Here is a 20978-nt window from a genome sequence, read left to right as displayed (position 1 = left end):
GGCTACACTATCTTGAGCTCGCCGGACGCCTTCTCGGGGTATCACCAGGTATTCATGGCCGAGGAAGACATGCCTAAATGCGCATTTATCACTGCTAACGGCACATACATGTACAAAATGATGCCGTTTGGTTTGAAGAACGTCGGTGCAACGTACACAAGGCTGGTGGACGAAGTGTTCCAAAATAAAAAAGGACGAAACATTGAGGCTTACGTCGACGATGCTATCGTAAAAAGCAAGTCTGACAGCGAGCACTTGGCCGATTTACACGAGACATTTTGTTCACTAAGGAAATACAAGATGAAGCTCAACCCAATGAAATACAACTTCGGTGTCCGGGCAGGTAAATTCCTCGGCGTACTTGTCAGCGTCAGAGGAATTGATGCCAATTCAGACAAAGTCCGAGCAATCTTAGACCTGCCGGAGCCGAGAAATCGAAAAGAGGTCATGATACTGACCGGGAGGATGGCGGCCCTAGCCCGCTTCATCTCTCGATCCGCCGACAAGAGCACCCGTTTCTTCAAAGTATTGAAGGGGAATAAAGATTTCAGCTGGGGGGAGGAACAGAGCACGCCTTTCGTGCAATCGAAAGCTCACCTTTCGACACCGCCAACCCCTGTCTAGGCCAATGCTGGGGGAGACGCTATATCTATACATAGTAGTTACCTCGGCCACGGTCAGTGCCGTGATCGTCAGAGAAGAAGACAAGCAGCAGCACCCAATCTACTTTATCAGCCATACATTACTACCCGCCGAAAGAAATTACCCGCTGATTGAGAAAGCGGCCTTTGCTGTCGTCATAGCCACAAGGAAACTGAAACCTTACTTCGACGCACATCCCGTGACGGTCTTAACCGACCAACCATTGGAGAAGGCATTAGAAAAATTCGAACAATCTGGTAGGCTTATCAAATGGGCGGTAGAACTATCCGCCGGCATTCAATACAAGCCGAGGCCCTCGATAAAGGGACAGGCACTTGCAGACTTCCTGGCCGAATGCACATATCAAGAAGAAGTACATCCCGGTGTATGGGAAGTATTCACCGACGGGTCCTCCACAACAAACAGCTCGGGCGCCGGCATCCTTATCATCAGCCCAAACGGGGACGAGTTTGAGTACGCCTTGAAATTTACCTTCCCGGCCTCAAACAACGAATCCGAATACGAGGCGGTGATAACAGAGTCGAGTGGCAAGAGCCGCCGGGCGAGCATATTGTGTTGAAGACGGACTCTCTCTTGATAACTAACCAAATCGAGAGGAGAGTATGAGGCTCGAGACGACGGAATGGTAAGATACCTGGAAAGGGTGAAAACAGACACATCAAAATTAAAGTTCTTCAAAATTCGGTGCATCCCGTGTCCGAGAACAACCGGCCGACGCTCTCTCAAAACTTGCCAGTTCAACCATCAAGAATATCAGCCGAATCGTGCTAGTGGATATCAGGACCGCTAAAAGCATCACTGACGCACTCTGCACGGTGGGCAACATCGAGGCCGTGACAACGTGGATGACTCCCATAATGAAATACAAACTTGCAAATGAGTTGCCGGAGGACCGCAATCTCTCGGCCAAGATAAAGAGGATCGCCGCCAGGTACTTGTTGTTTGAAGGAGAATTATACAGAAGGTCCGTAATAAGACCACTCTTGAAATGCGTCGGCCCAGCCGACGCAGAGCTAATTTTGACAGAAATTCACGAAGGCATCTGTGGTCATCACATGGGGGCAAGAACGCTGGCCCACAAAGCTCTCCGAGCCGGCTACTTCTGGCCCACCATGCTTGCGGATTCCAAGGCTAAAACCAAGAAGTGCACGAACTGTCAAATGCATGCTCCGGTGATACACGCTCCTTCCCGGGACCTACAACCGGTGCTTAATCCCCTCCCTTTCGCACAGTGGGGGATGGATATGCTAGGGCCATTTCCAACGGCCTCCGGAGGAAAGAAGTTCTTGATCGTCGCCGTTGATTACTTCACCAAATGGGTTGAAGCTGTAACAGTACCGGCAAAAACCACAGCGGCCGTCAGAAAGGTAATCTGGGAAAATGTTATAACTCGTTTTGGGTTACCCCAAGTCATGGTATTCGACCACGGCCGAGAGTTTTGGAGTGACCTAATAATGAACTGGTTAGAAGAGCTTGGCATCAAGTTTGCATACTCCTCCGTCTGCCACCCACAGAGCAACGGGCGGCGTGAGGCGAAAGAATAAAACAATCCTCAACGGTTTGAAAAAGACGTTGAAGACCTTAAGGGAAGATGGGCCAATGAATGCGCCGGCGTCTGTGGTCCTTCGGACCACGGAGAAAGAAGCAACGGGATACACCCCATTCCACTTAGTCTACGGGTCCGAAGCAGTCCTACCAATTGAAGCGACGATGCCAACATTCAGAACGGCTACTTTTAACCCAGTTGAAAATGAGGAAGGCCTGAAAGCTTCCCTAGACCTGGTGGAAGAAAGCCGAGATACGGCACGCCTCAACTTGGCAGTATACCAAAACCGGATGAGAAGAGTCTACAACCGAAGAGTCCACAAAAGGGACCTAAAAATAGGAGATCTAGTCCTAAGAAAGTCGGCCGCCACCAACAAAGGAAATATTCATGGTAAATTAACGCCAATCGGGAGGGACCCTACAAAGTAGTTGAAGAGATGAGGCCGGGTACATACCGGCTGACAGACATGGGGGGCGTACCCTTGATGAGCCACTGGAACACTGACAACCTAAGAAAGTACTTTGTATAAGCGGCGGAGGTGTCCAAAACCATTGTCGGCACCCCGGCGCGTGTTTATATCTAATGAAGAAACATCCAAGTTTTCCATCAAAGTGTTTATCCCCTCCGTGGTTGAGACGCAAGAAGAAACGTATACTCGGTGCGAGTTGAGACGCAAATCTAGCGATAATATGCCTACACGATTCTATTTAACGCTGTCGAGCCGCAACCCCGATTACCTCGGCCAAAGCCGAGAGCGACGGGAATACGTCGGTCGATACGCTAGAAGAAACGTATACTCAGTGCAGTTGAGACGCAAATCTAGCGATCAATATGCCTACACACGATTCTTAACATTGCCGAGTCGAGCCGCAACCCCGATTACCTCGGCTAAAGCCGAGAGCGACGGGGATACGTCGGTCGATACGCTAGAAGAAACGTATACTCGGTGCGGTTGAGACGCAAATCTAGCGATCAATATGCCTACATTCTTTAACGCTGTCGAGCCGCAACCCCGATTACCTCGGCCAAAGCCGAGAGCGACGGGGATACGTCGGTCGATACGCTAAAAGAAACGTATACTCAGTGCAGTTGAGACGCAAATCCAGCGATCAATATGCCTACACAGTTACGAACGCTGTCGAGCCGCAACCCCGATTACCTCGGCCAAAGGCGAGAGCGACGGGGATACGTCGGTCGATACGCTAAAGACGTTAAACACAGTTGAGATATGCATTCAAACTGCCTCGGTCATACCGAAGGTAAAAACGAAGGCACTCAATTAATAACGCAAGAAGACAAGTGAAGGATTGTGATCAAAGCCCCGGCCAAGCCAAAGGCCAATAAGACCAACTTTATTGAAAACAATTACAAGGAGAGTACAGACGACGGCCGTCCCCATAGGGATAAGCCTAAACACAACCTACCAAGAGTTTTACTAACAAAACAAAAGAAAAGCAAAATATTACAAACATGTCACTTGAAGCGCCAAAAGATGGCAGGGAGGAAAGGCTCAATAGTTGGCCCCCGAACAGCTAAAGCTATCCGAGATGCCGGGTGAGTCTGGTGACGATCGCCCGTCTCCCTATGCCTGTTGTTGCCCTCCATCGGTAGCAGCAGCATCTTCGGTGGCCGGCTTAGGAGAAGGCTCGACATTTTCAAGCACCTTTGGCCTCTCAGCCTCCTTCACCTTCGCATCATAGGCCGCCTTGGCCTCAGCTTTCTGAGCAACCTTCGCCGCCTCCACCTTCTCTGCAGCCGCTGTTTCCGCAGCCTCGGCCATCTCGTCCAGAAGATTATCGAATTTATCCCATGGGAAGGATCCGTCGGGGAAGAGCTTCTTGATTGCCTCTCTGGCCGCTTCCTCGGCCTAGTCTCGGAATTCGGCGCACATTTTAGGGAGAAGCTCAGTCTGAAGCATCTCAATATCCTTCTCCTTTTGAGCAATGATAGCCCTGTGCGCCTCCGACTGGGCATCGTACAGAACCTTCCACTCTTCCCTCTTGGCAACCACGGCGTCATAAGCGCCCTTATACCTGTCCCGCTCCTCCATCAACTTGGCGGTGGCAGCATCAACATCCTCAACTTTGGCCCTCTCGGCCACCAGCAGCTTCTCAGCTTCCTCCACCACTTCTTGGCAGCAAGGAGATCCAGCTTAGCCTTCCCGGCTCCCCCCTTTGCAGCGGAGAGGTCAAGCTTAAGCTTTGCGATCAGCGGCCCAGCTTGGGCCACGGCCTTTTCCTGCTCCATGATGTGGGAGCCGGCTAGACGGGTCCACTTCGCCAGCCTCTTATATATTCTCTCACCCTCCGCCACGAGCTCGGTGGAAGGAATCTTCTGAACTGAGGAGTCAACGGTGACATTTCTATCACCCGTCTTCTCAGGCTGCCTCTCGAACTGCCGCTCAGTGAGAACGGCAGCTGCCGACGGCGGATCTACAAAAAATTTACACAGAGCATCCACGTCAACATGCATCGACACATCAGAGAGTCGGTCATCGGGAATGTCCAACGAACCAGCTAAGTCTGAACCGCAAGTTAGATCCGTACCAGTCTGGACCCTCTTAGTCGGAGGGTCGGTTGGGGCAGTCTTCTCCCCGGCAACGGTGGAAGCAGACGGTGGCTCTTTTCTCTTCTTCAGAGGAGAAGAGCCCTTAGCAACGGTCACCACCCCCTCAGTGATATCGATGACCTCCACATGATCCTTCTGGACCACTGGGGTCGAAGAGGGGGTTGGCACTGACGCCGCCGCCAATTTGGACGCTGCCTTCTTTGTTCTCTTCGGCACGCCTCCGAGAACCCGTGCATGGGCCGCCTCCGGATCCAATGCCTTCAGCTGCTTGTCCATCAGTTCGTTGGGAGCCAGTCTGCGATCACGCGCGTCGCCACCGTAGGATGCCGTTGAACAACCTTCCCGTCCTTATCAAGCCCTAACCTCTTTAAGGTCCTCTCGCATGATCCTGGCCAAACCGGTGCAAGAAATCAAACAAGAGTTACATAAAGGAAGTAAAACAAAGCTCTAAAACAGAATACAACAGTAAAGATGGGCCTCACACCGACCCCACTCACCCCGATTGAGGGCCGGTATGAGGCCGACAGCGCAGCGCGGCTCATCCCGAAGGATAATCCGAGTCGGGGGCGACCATCCTTTCTCAAAGATCAAACAAATTTGCACGCCCGTTTCTCCTCCGAGAAGAGGGACCATCGAAGCGTCCATCTTAACCTTACCCCGGGAAATACATTTCTCATATTCTTCCCGGTTCTCACACCGCAAGTAAACAGGGCTCTGGAAGGACCGAGGCAATAGGTAGTCCTCCGGCACTTGGACGTACACCCATCGTCGTTGCCAGTCCTTGCAAGAAGTAAGCTTGGACACGGAGACGTAGCCTGGCTCCGTCTGCACGCTGTACCACCCAACTTTACCGGCGATTGACGGCCGAAGATGAAGGCGGCGGAATAAGTTAACTGTTGGGACCTCCCCCCTAAAGAGACAGAGCCACACAAAGCCAACTATCGTCCTCATGGCCAACGGGTGCAGTTGAGCCATAGCGACGTTCATAGCTTTGATGATGGCCATGACGTGTCTATTCAAAGGAAACCGGAGCCCATACTCCATGTGCCTGATATATACGCCGACGTGACCCGGGGGAGGGCAACAGACCGCCTGACCCTCTTCAGGGATAACAATTTTGTACCCCTCACCGAAGGAGAAATGGCCTCCGAAAAGAGTCGCACCGGAACAGCTGGCGAATTTATTGGTCCAGACACGGTCAAGACCAGTCCTGCAGGCCTCGCCATGATCCGGGATAAGCGGCCTCTCACCATCAGAAGGAGTCCTCTCATCATCATCAGCATCATCATCCTCATCCTCCCATTCCTCCAAAATTGGTGGATCGACTACGGGAGAAGGAGACCTAGGGCCCCCAGATCTTATCGGGATGGCATCTAGTACCCCCTCCTCGTCAAGACGCGACGGGGAACCCCGGCGCCAGTGCTAGTCCCGGCGTCCAGAAGACATGATAGCAATGATTACGTAACAAAATAAGAAGTGAGAAAATTTGTTTGTTTACCTTGAAGAAAAACACTCACGGAGTAACAACTACGAAAATTAGAAGACAAAGAAGCCCTTGAAAGTTTAGAGAGATGAAAATTTCGGAGAAAAATTTGAGAAAATGAAATTGGTAGCCAAATTCACGGAACAACTGCCCTATTTATAGGGAAAAGCCCATGAAGAAGGACCAATCAGGGAACAGCCCATGAAGCGTCAGCCAATCAGCGAACAGACACGTGTCGGACATGCAACCACGGAATGTCAATCGTTGCAACAGTCGAACGTCAATCAATGCAACAGTGATCAAGCGTCTTCAACACGCCCCTTCATATCTCTGCCTATTCATCTTCCTCAACAAATTCCTAAGTATCTGCTCTCCGCCGGCCACATGATCAACCAAGTTAGAAAGCGCCGGCCAAAGGGCAATAAAAAACAACCGGCACTCCCAACCCTGGTCTCGGCCAGTGTCACTTTCTTTTCCACATCGGATGCCCTTTACACATCCATGTGGAGGGGGGATATGGTACGGCCTAAGCAGAACTAGGCCGAGGTAGAAGAAGCCGATACAGAAAAAGTTTCAGAAATTACTTGCGCAGAATATACGCTCTACATACATCGGAGCCCATACCACGGCATAGACTACGCTGGGGGTAAATTGATGGGGCATATTCTGCACCGCTAACCAAGTCAACACATTGAGCAAGGTCAAAGATATCCACAGCAAAGTCAACGACTTAGACAGTCTAGCCGATGCAACCCATCGGCCTGTCACCTGGGTCTCGGCTAGGCAATTAGCCAGCCGGGATACATATCCGCGTACTCATATCCAAGACCCTCGGCCGGCCTGCCATGGGTCCATCGGCCGAGGGTAGAACGGTCTTTCCACCTGCTAGCCACTTGGCCACTTGGCCACTACGTGACAAAAGGTGAAAGTCTATAAATACTCCTCAACCTTCATTGAGGAAAGGATCCAAAAATTAACCTAAGAATCACTATTCACCTGGTAATATCTTCCTTATCTCTCTACAATACATATACTTAGGCCAAGCAACAACTTACCTCTCTAAGTTTACTGACTTGAGCGTCGGAGTGAGTACGCTCGGCCAAAGCCGAGCCCTCAGTTTGTTCATCGTTTCAGGAGACCGCAAGGAGGATTCAAGCAAAGACGTCATTCTACAAGCCACGGGTGGTAACAATACTTGCTCTGGAATTACACCCGGAACAAATACAATGAAATAGAGTTTATATAAGATAATATATTCTAGATTTCTTTATGATATGGACATCTATATAATAGTATTTCATATATAACACTCCCCCTTGGATGTCCATTACTGAAGAACATCCCCCGTTAAAACCTTGCTAGAAAAACCCTCTGGAAAAAACACCCAAAAGGAAAAGAGTACAATATCTTCCAAATTCGCATAACAAACTGCCTCGTTAAAACATTTCCATGAAAAACTCAGTGGGACAAAATCATAGATAAGGAAAAAGAGTACATCGTTTGTCTACTCCCCCTGATGATTACATAACTTAAAATGAACAATGGCTTGACGTAACTTCTCGATCTTGATCCATCGTAGTTGATAAACTTGATATCTTCAAATCCTTGATCGATAAGGCTTGACCTTGACCTTGCGGGATCCTTAGTGGGTGAAGAAGGGGGAGTTATATGGCTTTTGAGACTGAGTACTCGATCTAGTAAGGGTTACTCAGTCGAGTATGCCGAGTATACTCCATACTCGACTGAGTGATCTAGTGGTGGCGTGTTATAATGATACTCCATATATACTCAGCCTGGAATGTTAGAGGGGTTGGGAATAGAGATAAGTTTACTGCAATAAAAATTATTATCTCTGAAAAACAACTTTAATTTATGTCTACAGACTTGTAGAAATCAAACACTATCTCTTGAATGAAACGTAAGAGGGTGGTGGAGAAATGACAATGTTAACTTCTTGGAAATAAAGACAGTTGATAGAGAGGGTGATACTTGTGTATTGTCCATGTTGTAATTAATGAAGGGAGGAAGAAGGTCCTGGAGGAGCTGCTATGTTTTAGAAATTCTCTTATTGGTCCTGCTCTAATATTTGGTGATTTTAATAAAGTACTATTACCTGAATAAAGGCTACGATAGCAGCATTGAAGTACTAGTATGGGCATTTTTGAAATATGGACTGATACTCGTGATGTTTGGGGGATGACATGGATTTGTTCCTTGGAGATTGATGACGCTTTTCTGGTATGGAATGACTCTCACTTTGTTGGTTTTGAGAAACGACTTTGGGAATCATTTTTTATTGCTATCGTGGCGATATTATGGGAAGTGAGAAATGAAGCTATTTTTGAGAACAAGATACCCTATTGGCCATATATGAGGGACAAATTGCTTTTGAGAATTGGTTTGTGGTGCAAATCATGGAATGAAAATTTACCTTATACATTGAAGGAAGAGTTAAACAACTGGAAATCATTGAGATCGTGGAAGGAAAAAAGATTTATGCAAAGGAGGACTCCGAGACTTGATGCTTGAATCTAGAACGCAAGATCTTTATTTTGGAAAGGATACATTGTATTGTGTTTTAATGTTTTCTTTGTTTCTTTTTGGGACTCTACTCGCTGTAGGTCTCCGGGATTTACTCGCTTATTGCTAATAAAAAAAATGAATAATGGAGGTGGTAGTTTAATTCCTCTACTTAAGGGCTCTACTAAAATAGGACTATTGTTTCGGCAAATTCATGTAAATTTTGACATTAAGAGATGATACATACAAACAAGGAAGGGTAAGCAATATGTTACAACACTAAAACACAAGATTTCTACTCCATCTATGAAAAGTATATACAAATTTCAAGAGAATGAAAGATTGGATACATGTATATGAATAACTTGACAACTTTGTAAATGCGTGCTAATTTTGCCATGTATTGCACCACCCAGCAGCCACGGGTACTCCAACTACAACATTATTATTGTTAAATTTTGTTGTATTATTACCATCTGTATATGGTGTTCCATTGTATGGTTTTGGTACACAACTTTGTCTATAGTTACCACCATACCCTTCAATTTCACTAGTTTTATAGTTTTGACCATATTGTTGTTGATCCAATCTCCCTTTAACATTTACACAAAAGTTAATAATTCCATTTGGCTCACCTTCTAAATCCCTCATTCTATAACTCAAGAAATGCAAATAGTTTGGAGGTGTATAATCACCTATAAAGTCAGAAATCGGAACCCTAGCCACTGCAATGGATTTCTCCTTCGACTTCATCCTCTGACGAACGTCCAAAAGGAGAAATCTTGTATGGGTTGGTACCGTGGTCGTTAGCTTTTCATTCCATGTAGGGTTAGTACAATGATCACCGTCTTCACAAAGCCTCGTACTAACCTGGTTTCGACCATCTTCTGTAGAAACTACGACAAACACATTTTTTCGAATGAGTTTCTTACCTACAGTCATATCTTCAACATATCTAATTTTAATTTCTAAGGAAAACGACGAATACATCTTTTTTTCTGTTTTATCGACCCTTCGACTTTAATAAAATAGTATCGATTGATTGATGTTAGTTATTGTACCAATTGGGTATATATATATATATATATATATATACACATTTTTGTAAGGGCGACAAATTTGAAAAAAGGAAAGTGAATAGAAGGAAAGGAGAAAGAGACATGTTGTTTCTCTTGAGTATAATTTTCTTGCATGCGTTACAGCGTTAGGTTCATGGAAATAATAGGTTGTAGAAAGTATAGATTGTTTTATGGATATTGGTTGTTACGCCGTATTTGATTTTTCCAACGTGGAAAATAGAAATATGAAGGAATGACGAAGGTTCGACGTCTACTTGATTTCGTGTACGATATTACGCTTCGTGCTTCTTATTTTTAATTTTGTTGTAACTTTGTGGTTGGTTGACCATTTATAATCATTGGAGTCATTCTAGAAGTCGGAATAGTATAAAATTGACTTGTGAATATTATCATTTTATGAATATATTCGTATTCGTAAATTAAAAAGGCGAATGTTTAATGATTCAGTATAGAGTTATTTAATAGGAATAATTCAGATTATTGGTCATCTTTTCATAATAATTCAAACTTTAATTTAACTAAAAATTTTCGCATATTATTACCCCCTCCTCTCGGGTGGATATATTTGTGCCATTTTTTACCTGTACCATACGATAAAATATGATGATAAAGTTTTTATTTTTTTATTTAAGTCTATTTTTACTCCTACATAAAAAATACGGTTACCAACCAGGCAACCCCTCGATCCACCACTATCAGTACAACCACGTATCGCACCATAACTTACCACATCCCCCTTTACAAACAACACTACCATTCGACCACTATTGAACCAAGCCATACGCAATTACGCATCACTACTATCACTATCCTATCATCACAAATTCGAAAAATTGTCATGGCCAACTATAAAAAGAAAAGAAAAGTGTGGATAATATATTTCCGCTTATTTTACAAAATATTTAATTTTTACTAAAGGACAGTACCATGGTAATCCATGTCACTATCAAACTCATCCGAAAAGTTTTTAGTAGCTAGATTCCCCTTAAATTAGACATATTGATTTAAACAGTGACAGATAAGACTCCCACTCAGTATAAATAAGACAATTTTTGTTACTAGTTTTTAAATTATTCGTTTTGTCTATCGTATTTCACCTAACCTGTTTTAAGTTTATGATGGATATATCCGTTTTAAACCAAATTCCGTAAAAAAAATTAGAAAAAAATTAGTTAAGATTCCTGAATTCCACCAAGAAGAAATTAACCGCATTAGTAGAAGAATGACGAGTCTGTGGAAGCTAAGGAAGATTCAGCAGAAGTTTACGGCGTCTTCTATATTGGTCTTTGTATATAATATAGGAATCTCAATCTCTTAGTATGGAATTGTCAAAAAAAAAAAAAAAAAAAAAAAAAAAAAAAAAAAGTTTAATTTGTACCAATGAAGCAATGACCCATAAGTTTACTTCAAAAGGCACCATCTATATTTAAAAGCCGGTTCTGTCATGACGTGCTTCTCTCTAATTGTATTCATATTGTTGCAAAAGTCCTCCCGATATTGAACTACTCCATGCGTAAAAACGAGGGCTTTACTGCTTTAGTGGGTGATGTTGTAGATGTCTTTTTTTTTTTTTTTTTTTTTTTAAAAAAGTTAATAAGCTAGATTGATCGTTTAATGTAGGATCAATCTATCCCATTCTTTTGAATGAGTGAGATAAGTTAAAGCCACCGACTTTCAAATCACCTCAAAAGTTGTTGACTTCAGATAACATATGTTTAGGTTCCGTTTGACACGACACTTCAGGTAGCTTATTTGACCAAAGTAGCTTATTTGACCAAAATTTCAGCTACCTGATTTTTTTGCAAGTGTTTGACAAGTAACTTATTTGGTCAAATAAGGACTGAATGAAATGCTACCGGGAAAGATTTGAGAAATCGCAGACTGAAATGACTTATTTTCCATTTTGTACCATTTTATTCTATAATATTAAATAATTTTTATATCCTTTTACGTCATTTTACCAAAATCAGCTACCTTTTCAGCTAATTTGCCAAACACGCTTTTATATAATCAGTTACTTTATCAGCTCCTAATTTTCAGCTACCTTATCAGTTACCTTTTAGGGTTTGATTAGGCTTTTTCTTTTTTTTCAAACTACCTTTTCGAGTTTTAATTTATCTTTTCGAGTAGTTTTGCCAAACAGAGTTTTAATTATGACTTCATCGAAACAATGAAGGTCTAATTTCACATCCTTGGTAATAATAGAAGTTTCCCAAGGAATTTGTCATGTACTACGAATTGAATTAATAACATATAAATTATCACCCTCCACAATAAGCTTTGAGATTCCTAAATATTTAGCTGCTAAAATGCATTTTCTTAAAGCGAGAGCTTCCACAATAAAAATACTATTAGATCCACACTTTTTTGCTCCCAACAAAACAACTTTACCATTATGATCTCTTATATTGTGAATCAGAGGCTATGACAGTGCAACACGAGCAAAGGATTACAACTGCATCAACATCTTCTACTGCAACGACATATCAGCATACAAGCACCTGCACATACAAACCACCATAGGATTACTTTCGTTTATCTTTTAGACCTTCTGTTTTCTAATTTAATATGTAAACGAAAATGATTTTATAAATAATCAACGTAACTATCAGCTAAGCATGACTACCACAGTCAGAACCTGCCTATAAAAAAACGCATTGGTTATCACGCCTCTTTATGAGGATGTATAACTTGTTGCGCCTTTTTTTAGGCAAAAAAAGTTTCTGCCTCTGGTCTCTTTTTTGTCCAGACGTAGTTTGTTTTAGGTTGTATTAATCGAATATTATTATATGTCACCTGATCATAGTACTATTTCTTTTCTAATTTTTTTTCTTTCAAATCTTATTTTGATATTTATGCGATGTACATTCGTAATTCGTCTTTGTTTTGGTTTATTTGTTTTCTTATTGGTTTTCCATTCACGTGTAATTAATGTAAATTTCTACTTTGATTCATTAATTTGCTTGTCTAAATCCGTCGACGTAGTGTAATGTCACATGTTAGGATTAATATAATGGATACTACATTGCAATCATATAATCGATCAATGCATATCCCAATATACCCCCACCCTTCCTCATATATCCGTGAACATCTGTGTGTTCATTGGCATTACAAGAGTCAATCTAGACTTAGAATGCTAAAGGGGAACGAATTTTATCTTTAGTGTATATGTGTCACATTTTGCTTTGTGCTTAATTTGACATAGCATAAAGTTGATTCGAAGGGTTGTCAAATTTCCACAATCATTTGGTGGCGACTCCTAATTGCCGACTTGTTTGAACCTTTCACCGGTTTCTAAGGCTCTTAAATCGATTAAAAACCTTTCACATATTGCTTGTGCTTAATTTGACATAGCATTGAATTTTATATGATATTTTTTTTTGAGGGAATTCTATATGATGTTTAATTAAACTTTAAGCTGATTTTACATGAAAAAGTATTTTATATTAATCATGTTCGAACCATTAACTGGAAAAAAAAAACACTGTTAATTTTTTAACCCCTCCTGATTTTTTTTTCAATATTTTAATCGAAGCCAAAAGTAAGTTAATTATATTACTTTATAGTACTCCCCCGTCTTAGTTAATTGTCATTTATTTCCGTATTGGGGTGTATATTGTCATCTATTTCTATTTTCGGTAAAGTTTGACGAGTGGATTTGTGATATGAGCAAGTGGACTTGTGAGAGAACTCTTATCAATATTTTTCTCTTCTTTTTTTCATTTTCTTGGTCTTTGTACTAAAATAAATAGATAACAATTATAGACCTGGCAAAATGGGTCAGACCCGACCCGAAAATGGCCCGAAGTTGCTTGACCTGAATACGACCCGAAACCCGAATTGACCCGACCCGACCTGCACCGAACATTGTCCGACCATCGACCCGATGTGACCCGACTCATAATTGACCTGATCTCAAATGACTTGAAATGACCCAAAACGACTAGTACTAAGATATATTAATATTATATATATATCAAAATAAATAATTAAATTTGCAAAATAGTACGGAGTATTTCTTAATCAAAATAATACTAACTTGTGCTTAGCTATTAACTTAAAAGCAACCCGACTCAAAATGACTCATACCCAAAAATGACCCGACAGGCCGACAATAGGTCACCCGAAATTGACCCAAAACCCGAAAGTGACCCGACCCGAAATGTGTGATAGACCCAAAATGACCCGACCCAAACTGACCGACCCGTATCCGATCCGAGTGACCCGTTTTGCCAAGTCTAACAAATGACGAGACACTGAGAGAGTATTACATATGCAAAATGACATCGTTTATACATGACTTGTTGATTGTTCCATCTAACCATCACCTAATGATCAACATAAAAGTAGCTCAAATAATAATTAAATATGATCAAATTGACAACTTGGGATAAGAATGTGCATACACAAAACTTGTCCGCGCCAACGTATCATTAACGTGTTTGACATTCAACATTCTATCTCTCTTTTTTTCTCTTCCAATTTTTGACAAATGTAAGAAGAGAAAATAGTCTCCTTTTTTTTTTATTACAAAAATTTCATACACACATATAATTATCGTCTCAGAAAAGGGTGTTTAATTTGATCAAATAATCATTTTCGTTAATTCTCGACTGTTGGATCGAAAAAATGCCTTTGGGTAGGCTTGAAGTTTTTCTTGTCAACGCTAAAGGCCTTGACAATTGTGATTTTCTCTGTAATTTTTCTATCTCTTTTTTTTTTTTCGTTTATTTATTTATTTGTCGAATTTGAGGGTTTATACATGTATATATATGGCTACTATACTTTTTATAAAGTTTGTACGTTAGATTTGGATGCATTATTTCTTGAAATTAATAGAACTCCCAATGATAATATGATTGTGCCATATATATTTGTACTTGATCAATGTGAATGCCTTACAGACACGAGTTTTCAAATAAGATCGTTTGTAACATGTAGGACAACTTACAGTAGTCTTAACTCTTATGGACATTTCCATTTATTAGGGTGATGTTGGTAGGGTTTCGTTTTTGTTCATTATTGATTGATGAATTGCTTACAGTAGCTTTCTTTCAACCTATCTAGCTTACTAATGAAGCCACTAAACGGAAAAGTTTTCCTTCACAAATTAAAATGTCAAAATGTAGGAAAAGTTTGATGATCATTGACTTTTTGCATAAATTCCAATCACTTTGTTTTTTTTTTTTTTTTTTGAAAGTACAATGTTTGGTTGTATCCCATGAATCCTTGATGAATTTCTGCACATTATATTGTTCAGAAAACTTGCTCTTTCTAAGTTGATTTAGATGGTATAGTTGAATTCAAATTTAGTAAAAGATTGTTGTTAAATTTGCAAATTGCAGCTAGAATGGATCCGTATGTCATCCTCACTTACCGCTCTCAGGAACAAAAGACTAGTGTTAACACAGGTACGGACTGCCAGTTAGGTGTCTTGCTGTGTCGATTCAATATAAAAGACGCGACCAAAGTAATGTCTCCAAGTAACAAATAAAGTAACACGGCTAATACATAATGGTCAATAATCAAGAATTGAGAAGTATCATTTAAGTTATTCAGACACGCACGGTTGCCAGTATAAGTCTGGGTAATCAATCATTGGATTATCTAGAAAATTTCATGTTTTTGGCCTAAAATGAGGTGTCTATGTTGTCGTGGATAATTAATGAACTCTGAATGTGCGTGCCAAACTGGTGAGATGTGCAGATGGCGGAACAACACCTGAATGGAACGAGACCTTTGTGTTTAGAATCTCTGGAGATGTTCCTGAACTCCACCTCAAAATCATGGACAAGGATACTTTCACTGCCGATGATTTCGTTGGAGAGGCTAAGTAAGTTGGTTGGAGTCAGAATTCCATTCAGCAACTGTCCTCTACTGATACTTCGTGTTTAACAAGTCATTTTGATTTATTCCATCAAATTACGTCTCACATTCTCTTTATGCAGAATCCCATTAGCTGCTGTTTTTGAGAAAGGAAGCCTGCAACCTACTTCCTATAATGTTGTCAAGGATGAAGAGTTCAAGGGTGAAATTAAAGTCGGCCTCACTTTCACCCCAGAGGTAGTTACTATACATATACCGCAAATGTGGAGTACGTGTCTAGTGCCACTCCAAAACCATCCTATCAGACTTCTAACTTAACTTTCTTTGGATACAACAATGTTAATGAAAATTAATGCCAATAGATGCTCCTAACATGTCTCGACTCTGATTTACTGATTTCGATGCTAGCTTGAACTGGTACATATGCATGATTAAGCAATAAAGCTAATGTATGAATGTGTATGTTCAAATACAGAGACTCTATTGACATATATTCCAACTGAGGAGCTTGATGGATGGAAAGAGTCTTCTTTTCCGAGCATGCGTTCATGGCAAAGATTGGCGCAATCATCATTTTTGGCATCCTGGAACTCGCTTCATTAGCCTTGGACTTTGATTTAGTTTTATCACTCTTATTTCAACATTTCTTTAGATCATCTTGTATTTTAGATCATTTATCTTCTTGCATTGTTGAAAGCTAGTGTTTTATTTCATGTTCATTATGTTGGAAGGACTTGAAATTTGGATGGGGGAATCCAATGATTATATCGTGTAAGAAAATGACACAATTCAAGGTATAGTCTCTTTTAAGACGGTCTTTATAGAAGTGTATAAGTCTGAATAAAGAAAGTTTCGTAATAAATTAACACTAACGTGTAGTCGTGTAGATGGTCTTGTAATAAATTATTACAAGACCATCTATACGATAGTGAGCGTTTTCCATCATTAAAAAACGAGAATTTGTGCTTTCTCGAGTCAGATTCTTGATAAATCCATGATTTCACTATGATCACCCCTGTGCTCATTCCCTCGATATAGTTTGTATGTAGAATTTAAATATAAATCAAGATCAGAGTTCTTGCAACAAAGAGAATTAGTCCAAAACTCCAAATATATACACAAGTAAATCAGTTTTAGGCTATACAACACAAGCATTCATATATACAGTTAGAATTAATTAATATTTCACAAGAAAAAAGAAAATGATATCTGAGATCATCTCCTTTAACGAGAAGATGACGCTAGCCCTCGACATAGCTCTTCATCAGGATGTAGGCTTCCCGGGATAGCCCCAAATACCCTACGAGCCAGTTCCGTACCTGCTACTGCATTATGTAAATACGCAGAAGCATCTTCCCATTTCCTTTCCATATTAAAAGAGCTCAGGGAGGCAAACTTTTTAGAGGGTAGTTTTGAGGGTTTAACTATAATAGTCCCTTGATATAACTCCGCGGCTTTCAGAAACCGTTCAGTTGCTGCTTCCCAAGATAACTCGTGCATCTGTGACTCGGTCAATGATGAGGGTTCCTCAGTCAGTGCTTTGCAAGTTACTGAAACAAACTCGTTACTATTGTTGTATGTGCGACAATTGCGGAATTGCTTGAAGAATTCGTTGGATGGATGATTTGCACAGACAACAATCTTTCCCATGGCTAATGCTTCGGCTGTTGTAGTGCAGACTACATCTGTGGTGCTTGGATTGAGGAACACTTTGTAACTGAAAGAAACGCCATAGTAAGAAAGGGTCAATGTAGGAATCCAAACAAGTACTAGAACAAGCATGTAAGCTAGTTTAGCTCGTAAATCATATATGGTACTTATGACCTAGGTTCGAAACTTGCCAGTACCAAAATCCCCACATAAACCAGATTGACATAGCACGCTATAAATTAGTCATCTCTTTTACAAATTACAACATATCAGTTTCTAGAGTATGACACACACATAAACTTGTATGTGCCAGTCACAGCATAAGGTCTTTGCTAGACCCATCACCTATGGGTATGCGATGAAAGCGCGAGTGTAAGACGGTAATTTTGATCTTTTAGAATAACGACCTTACTTGAACAGGACCTTTTAGAATAATTTTGATGTAACTAATTACTAACCAACAAACCATTTTTCAGAAAAAGAATATTGAAACCTCACTTTCATCTTGAAAACTTGTAGGCCAGACCATAACCTTACGGAGTTACGGTAAGACGGTCTCATAAAATAGTTTCTCAAGATTCTATTATTTGACATGCTTTATATAGAGAGGTGTTTAAACATTCAGACACAATGCGCTTCATTCACTGTTAGTGCCTAAAACATAAATCAGAAAGCCATACAGTAATTTAAAACAAGGCCAGAGCTTACTCATGGAATAAAGAATCGGCATGGTCACGTCCAGGATGAACTCTAACAGGTAGTTCAAGCTTTTTTGCAGCTTCTGTGACTTCATTAGAGTCCTCTCCAGTACCATAGAGATCAACTTCTAGACCAGCTAGCTTCTTCTGATGTTTTTTCAAGAGTTTAAGAAGTTCTCTGTATCCTTTACTCCAAACCATTTTACCTATGTAGTAGGCCCCTTTACTAAAGGCAGGTTTCCCTTGTTCGAGTTCTTCTTTCTTTTTCTTGCCAATCCCGAGAAATTTGGGGTTGACTCCATGTACATTGCATATTATGGACCTAGGAAGATCTTGAGTGGCTGCAGACAATCGTATAACCTGTCATAATAAGAAAATAAAACATATTCAAAAGGCATAAGTATAAGGTGTACTATGAAAACACAGACTGAATAGATGCCTAAATCCATTCCTTAATACAAAGTTACAAACAAGAACAGTCGTTGAGACATGCAAATGTCAGCTAAGCTAGCTCGTAAACTCATTGAGGGATGGCTTAGTGGCTCCCATCACACCAAAATGAAAAATACTACGTACAAATAACAATTGTGCCGCACAAAAGACATGCACGTATGTAACATGTAAGTAACTATTAAAGCAAGGAGAAAGCCATTTTCTGATTAGACTTGTAGGTTAAGAGTATTGACGGAAGTTGGGCCATTTTGTAAAGAGTACCTTGTGACAGTAGATACTGACGACCCAACTGTTTAAGTGCTTCAGAATAAAGGCTCCGGCAGCATTCCTCTCTCGTCGAACATATTCCAGATAATTGGTGTGGACAATCCCAATCACCATCCTGAATTTCTCTTTCCATCTTTTTCCATGATGATACCACGTTAGATGCTCAGGCTCTTCTAGGACGGCAATATCCGCATCGTCATCAGGTATAATATCTGTAATATCACCAACAGGAAGAATGCTTCTTTTGTCGATGGAAAACTGCAGTACATGTAACAATCGGAATTAAACAAAGCACAACTGTGGCACAAAATTATTCAAGATATATAAAAGAACCATGGAGTAGGACTGTGATAATGATGTCCAAGAATGGTATACAAAATCCTAAAGGGAAGAATCAAGAATCCATGAAGCTCATCCATCTTTTAATAGGCAAACCGCAAATTCCTATTTATCGCGGAACAGCAGAAGATTATACATCGACCTCCTGCCCACTTCTTTAGACCATTCATGATTTACATCAAAATTTAAACAAACTAGACCAATAATTTGTAGGGGTTTATGAAATTTAAGATCCAAAATCACTCCAGGAAATAGACAAACAAAGGCAAAATATCAATCATCATTCCTGAGTTAAAGAGCCTGGGAAATGAAGTAAGATCTTCGTTTTGAAATGTACAAAGCTAAATTAAAAATCCACGATATGTTTATTAGTCAAATTCAGGAGGCTTGATATCCTCAATAGCTTCAGGTGCTTTAAATATACGTCAAGTTCAATAATCCAAAATTCAAAGGGAGAGTATCACACAGTAGATAGATAGCAGGATAGCTACTTAATATGCCAACACTGTTAGTTAAATAAGAAGTAATTACCCTTCCAGGATAGAATTTTATCTCAAATCGAGAAATGAATCTAGTCCTATCTTCAAGCCATTTGCGCACATATGCCTCGTGCTCTAGCGCTGACTTGAAATTTATGTTGTCAGGGTATACAAGCTCTTGATCTTTTAAAGACAACCAAGGAATTACTAAAGTAACTTTTCGTTCCCCGTCTTTAGCAAGATAACAAGCACGGAACAGCGGATTCACAGCAGTACCTGTCAACCACGGCACACTAGCAGTGGTATATATAGCAATATGCTGTTTCTTGGCCATCTAAACGTCAGTTTATGGCGGAAACCTTTTACAACATATCAAACTTAGCAAATCTCCAATAGAACAGCCACTCCTTGGAATAAAGATGTTACTGCAAAAGGATGACAAAAAACATCTGAGAAAAACCTAGTACTCCGTATCTTATACCGTGATAAAAAAAAAATAAGAAAATAAAAAAGTGACAAAGATTGCACAAATACGGCTATACAAGGCAACTTATTTAATGCATTTTGTACATCATCTATCAACCACAAACAACACGGTACTCAAAATTTCGCTTCTATCTGGAAAATAACACAGCAGAAACGAAAGATGTAAATGGATGATAAAAGATGAAGGGCATCAAATCTCTCCCTCAAGTTCCAACAAATTTGCCCATGCCTGTTTCTTTCTGGGTTACCAGAAAGCGGGTGTGTATTCATACTATGATGTTTTATGATTGTGTAGGCGTATTATAAATTCGTAACAACTACTACGAATAAGATAACCTTGGTTTTATTTAACCATTAGAGATCCTCCAAAGGAGAATCCTTGAAACTTCCCATACCCTTTTCATACATATATCGCCCTTAACCATCGGATTATCCCGAAATCCTTAAAAATCTAACTTCAAGCTCCAAATATGTCCAGAAACTCTTGCTAACACCTTCAAATACGAAAAAATTACCTTCTTTACAACTCAATACAAATTTTGATCAAATAATTAAAACGTCTTCCCCAAATACATGTTATTTAAAGGCTGAATTGCCAATCTATGCTCCAACGAATTATAAACAAAGAACAATCATTTCAGGACCAAACTAAAATACTAAAAAAGAAAAAAAAAATTATTCCTTGAGTCTCATTCATTTATTTACCCTTTTATATTCTTCGTGAGAAAATATTTTAACCAAAGTAAGCAAATGATTGGGCACGGAGGATTAGCTGTATGTTGGAGTTCTTGCGATTAGGGTCAGAAATTCTAGTATTAACAAAAACCCACAAAGAAAATGAGCATATAATTAAGGGAAATATAATGCATTTCATTTTTACCAATTTTTATGAATTAAACATTATATCATGAAACAAAT

At 40.6% G+C, this 20978-nt stretch overlaps 2 protein-coding genes across 3 annotated transcripts; one reads left to right on the top strand and one right to left on the bottom strand.

The window, feature by feature from the left end:
• The first annotated feature begins 14230 nt into the window (after positions 1–14230).
• On the top strand, positions 14231–16514 carry LOC141596709 (elicitor-responsive protein 3-like). The gene is made up of 5 exons (XM_074416950.1): positions 14231–14558; positions 15208–15273; positions 15569–15695; positions 15811–15925; positions 16164–16514. Exons 1-5 carry the CDS (start codon positions 14492–14494, stop codon positions 16173–16175), a joined length of 387 nt encoding a protein of 128 aa, XP_074273051.1. The 5' UTR covers positions 14231–14491; the 3' UTR covers positions 16176–16514.
• Positions 16515–16781: 267 nt separating this feature from the next.
• On the bottom strand, positions 16782–20946 carry LOC141596708 (digalactosyldiacylglycerol synthase 2, chloroplastic-like). 2 transcript variants are annotated; one of them, XM_074416949.1, is made up of 5 exons: positions 20766–20946; positions 19627–19999; positions 18751–19014; positions 18047–18396; positions 16782–17405 (listed from the first exon to the last, which is right to left on the bottom strand). In XM_074416949.1, exons 2-5 carry the CDS (start codon positions 19906–19908, stop codon positions 16913–16915), a joined length of 1389 nt encoding a protein of 462 aa, XP_074273050.1. In that variant the 5' UTR covers positions 19909–19999; positions 20766–20946; the 3' UTR covers positions 16782–16912. The 2 variants fall into 2 exon arrangements, with proteins under 2 accessions (XP_074273050.1, XP_074273049.1); XM_074416948.1 differs by lacking the exon at positions 20766–20946 and adding an exon at positions 20456–20713.
• Positions 20947–20978: the final 32 nt, after the last annotated feature.

This window comes from Silene latifolia, chromosome 8 (genome assembly GCF_048544455.1).
Source record: "Silene latifolia isolate original U9 population chromosome 8, ASM4854445v1, whole genome shotgun sequence".
Lineage (NCBI taxonomy): Eukaryota > Viridiplantae > Streptophyta > Magnoliopsida > Caryophyllales > Caryophyllaceae > Silene > Silene latifolia.
This window is presented reverse-complemented; position numbering and strand designations above follow the sequence as displayed.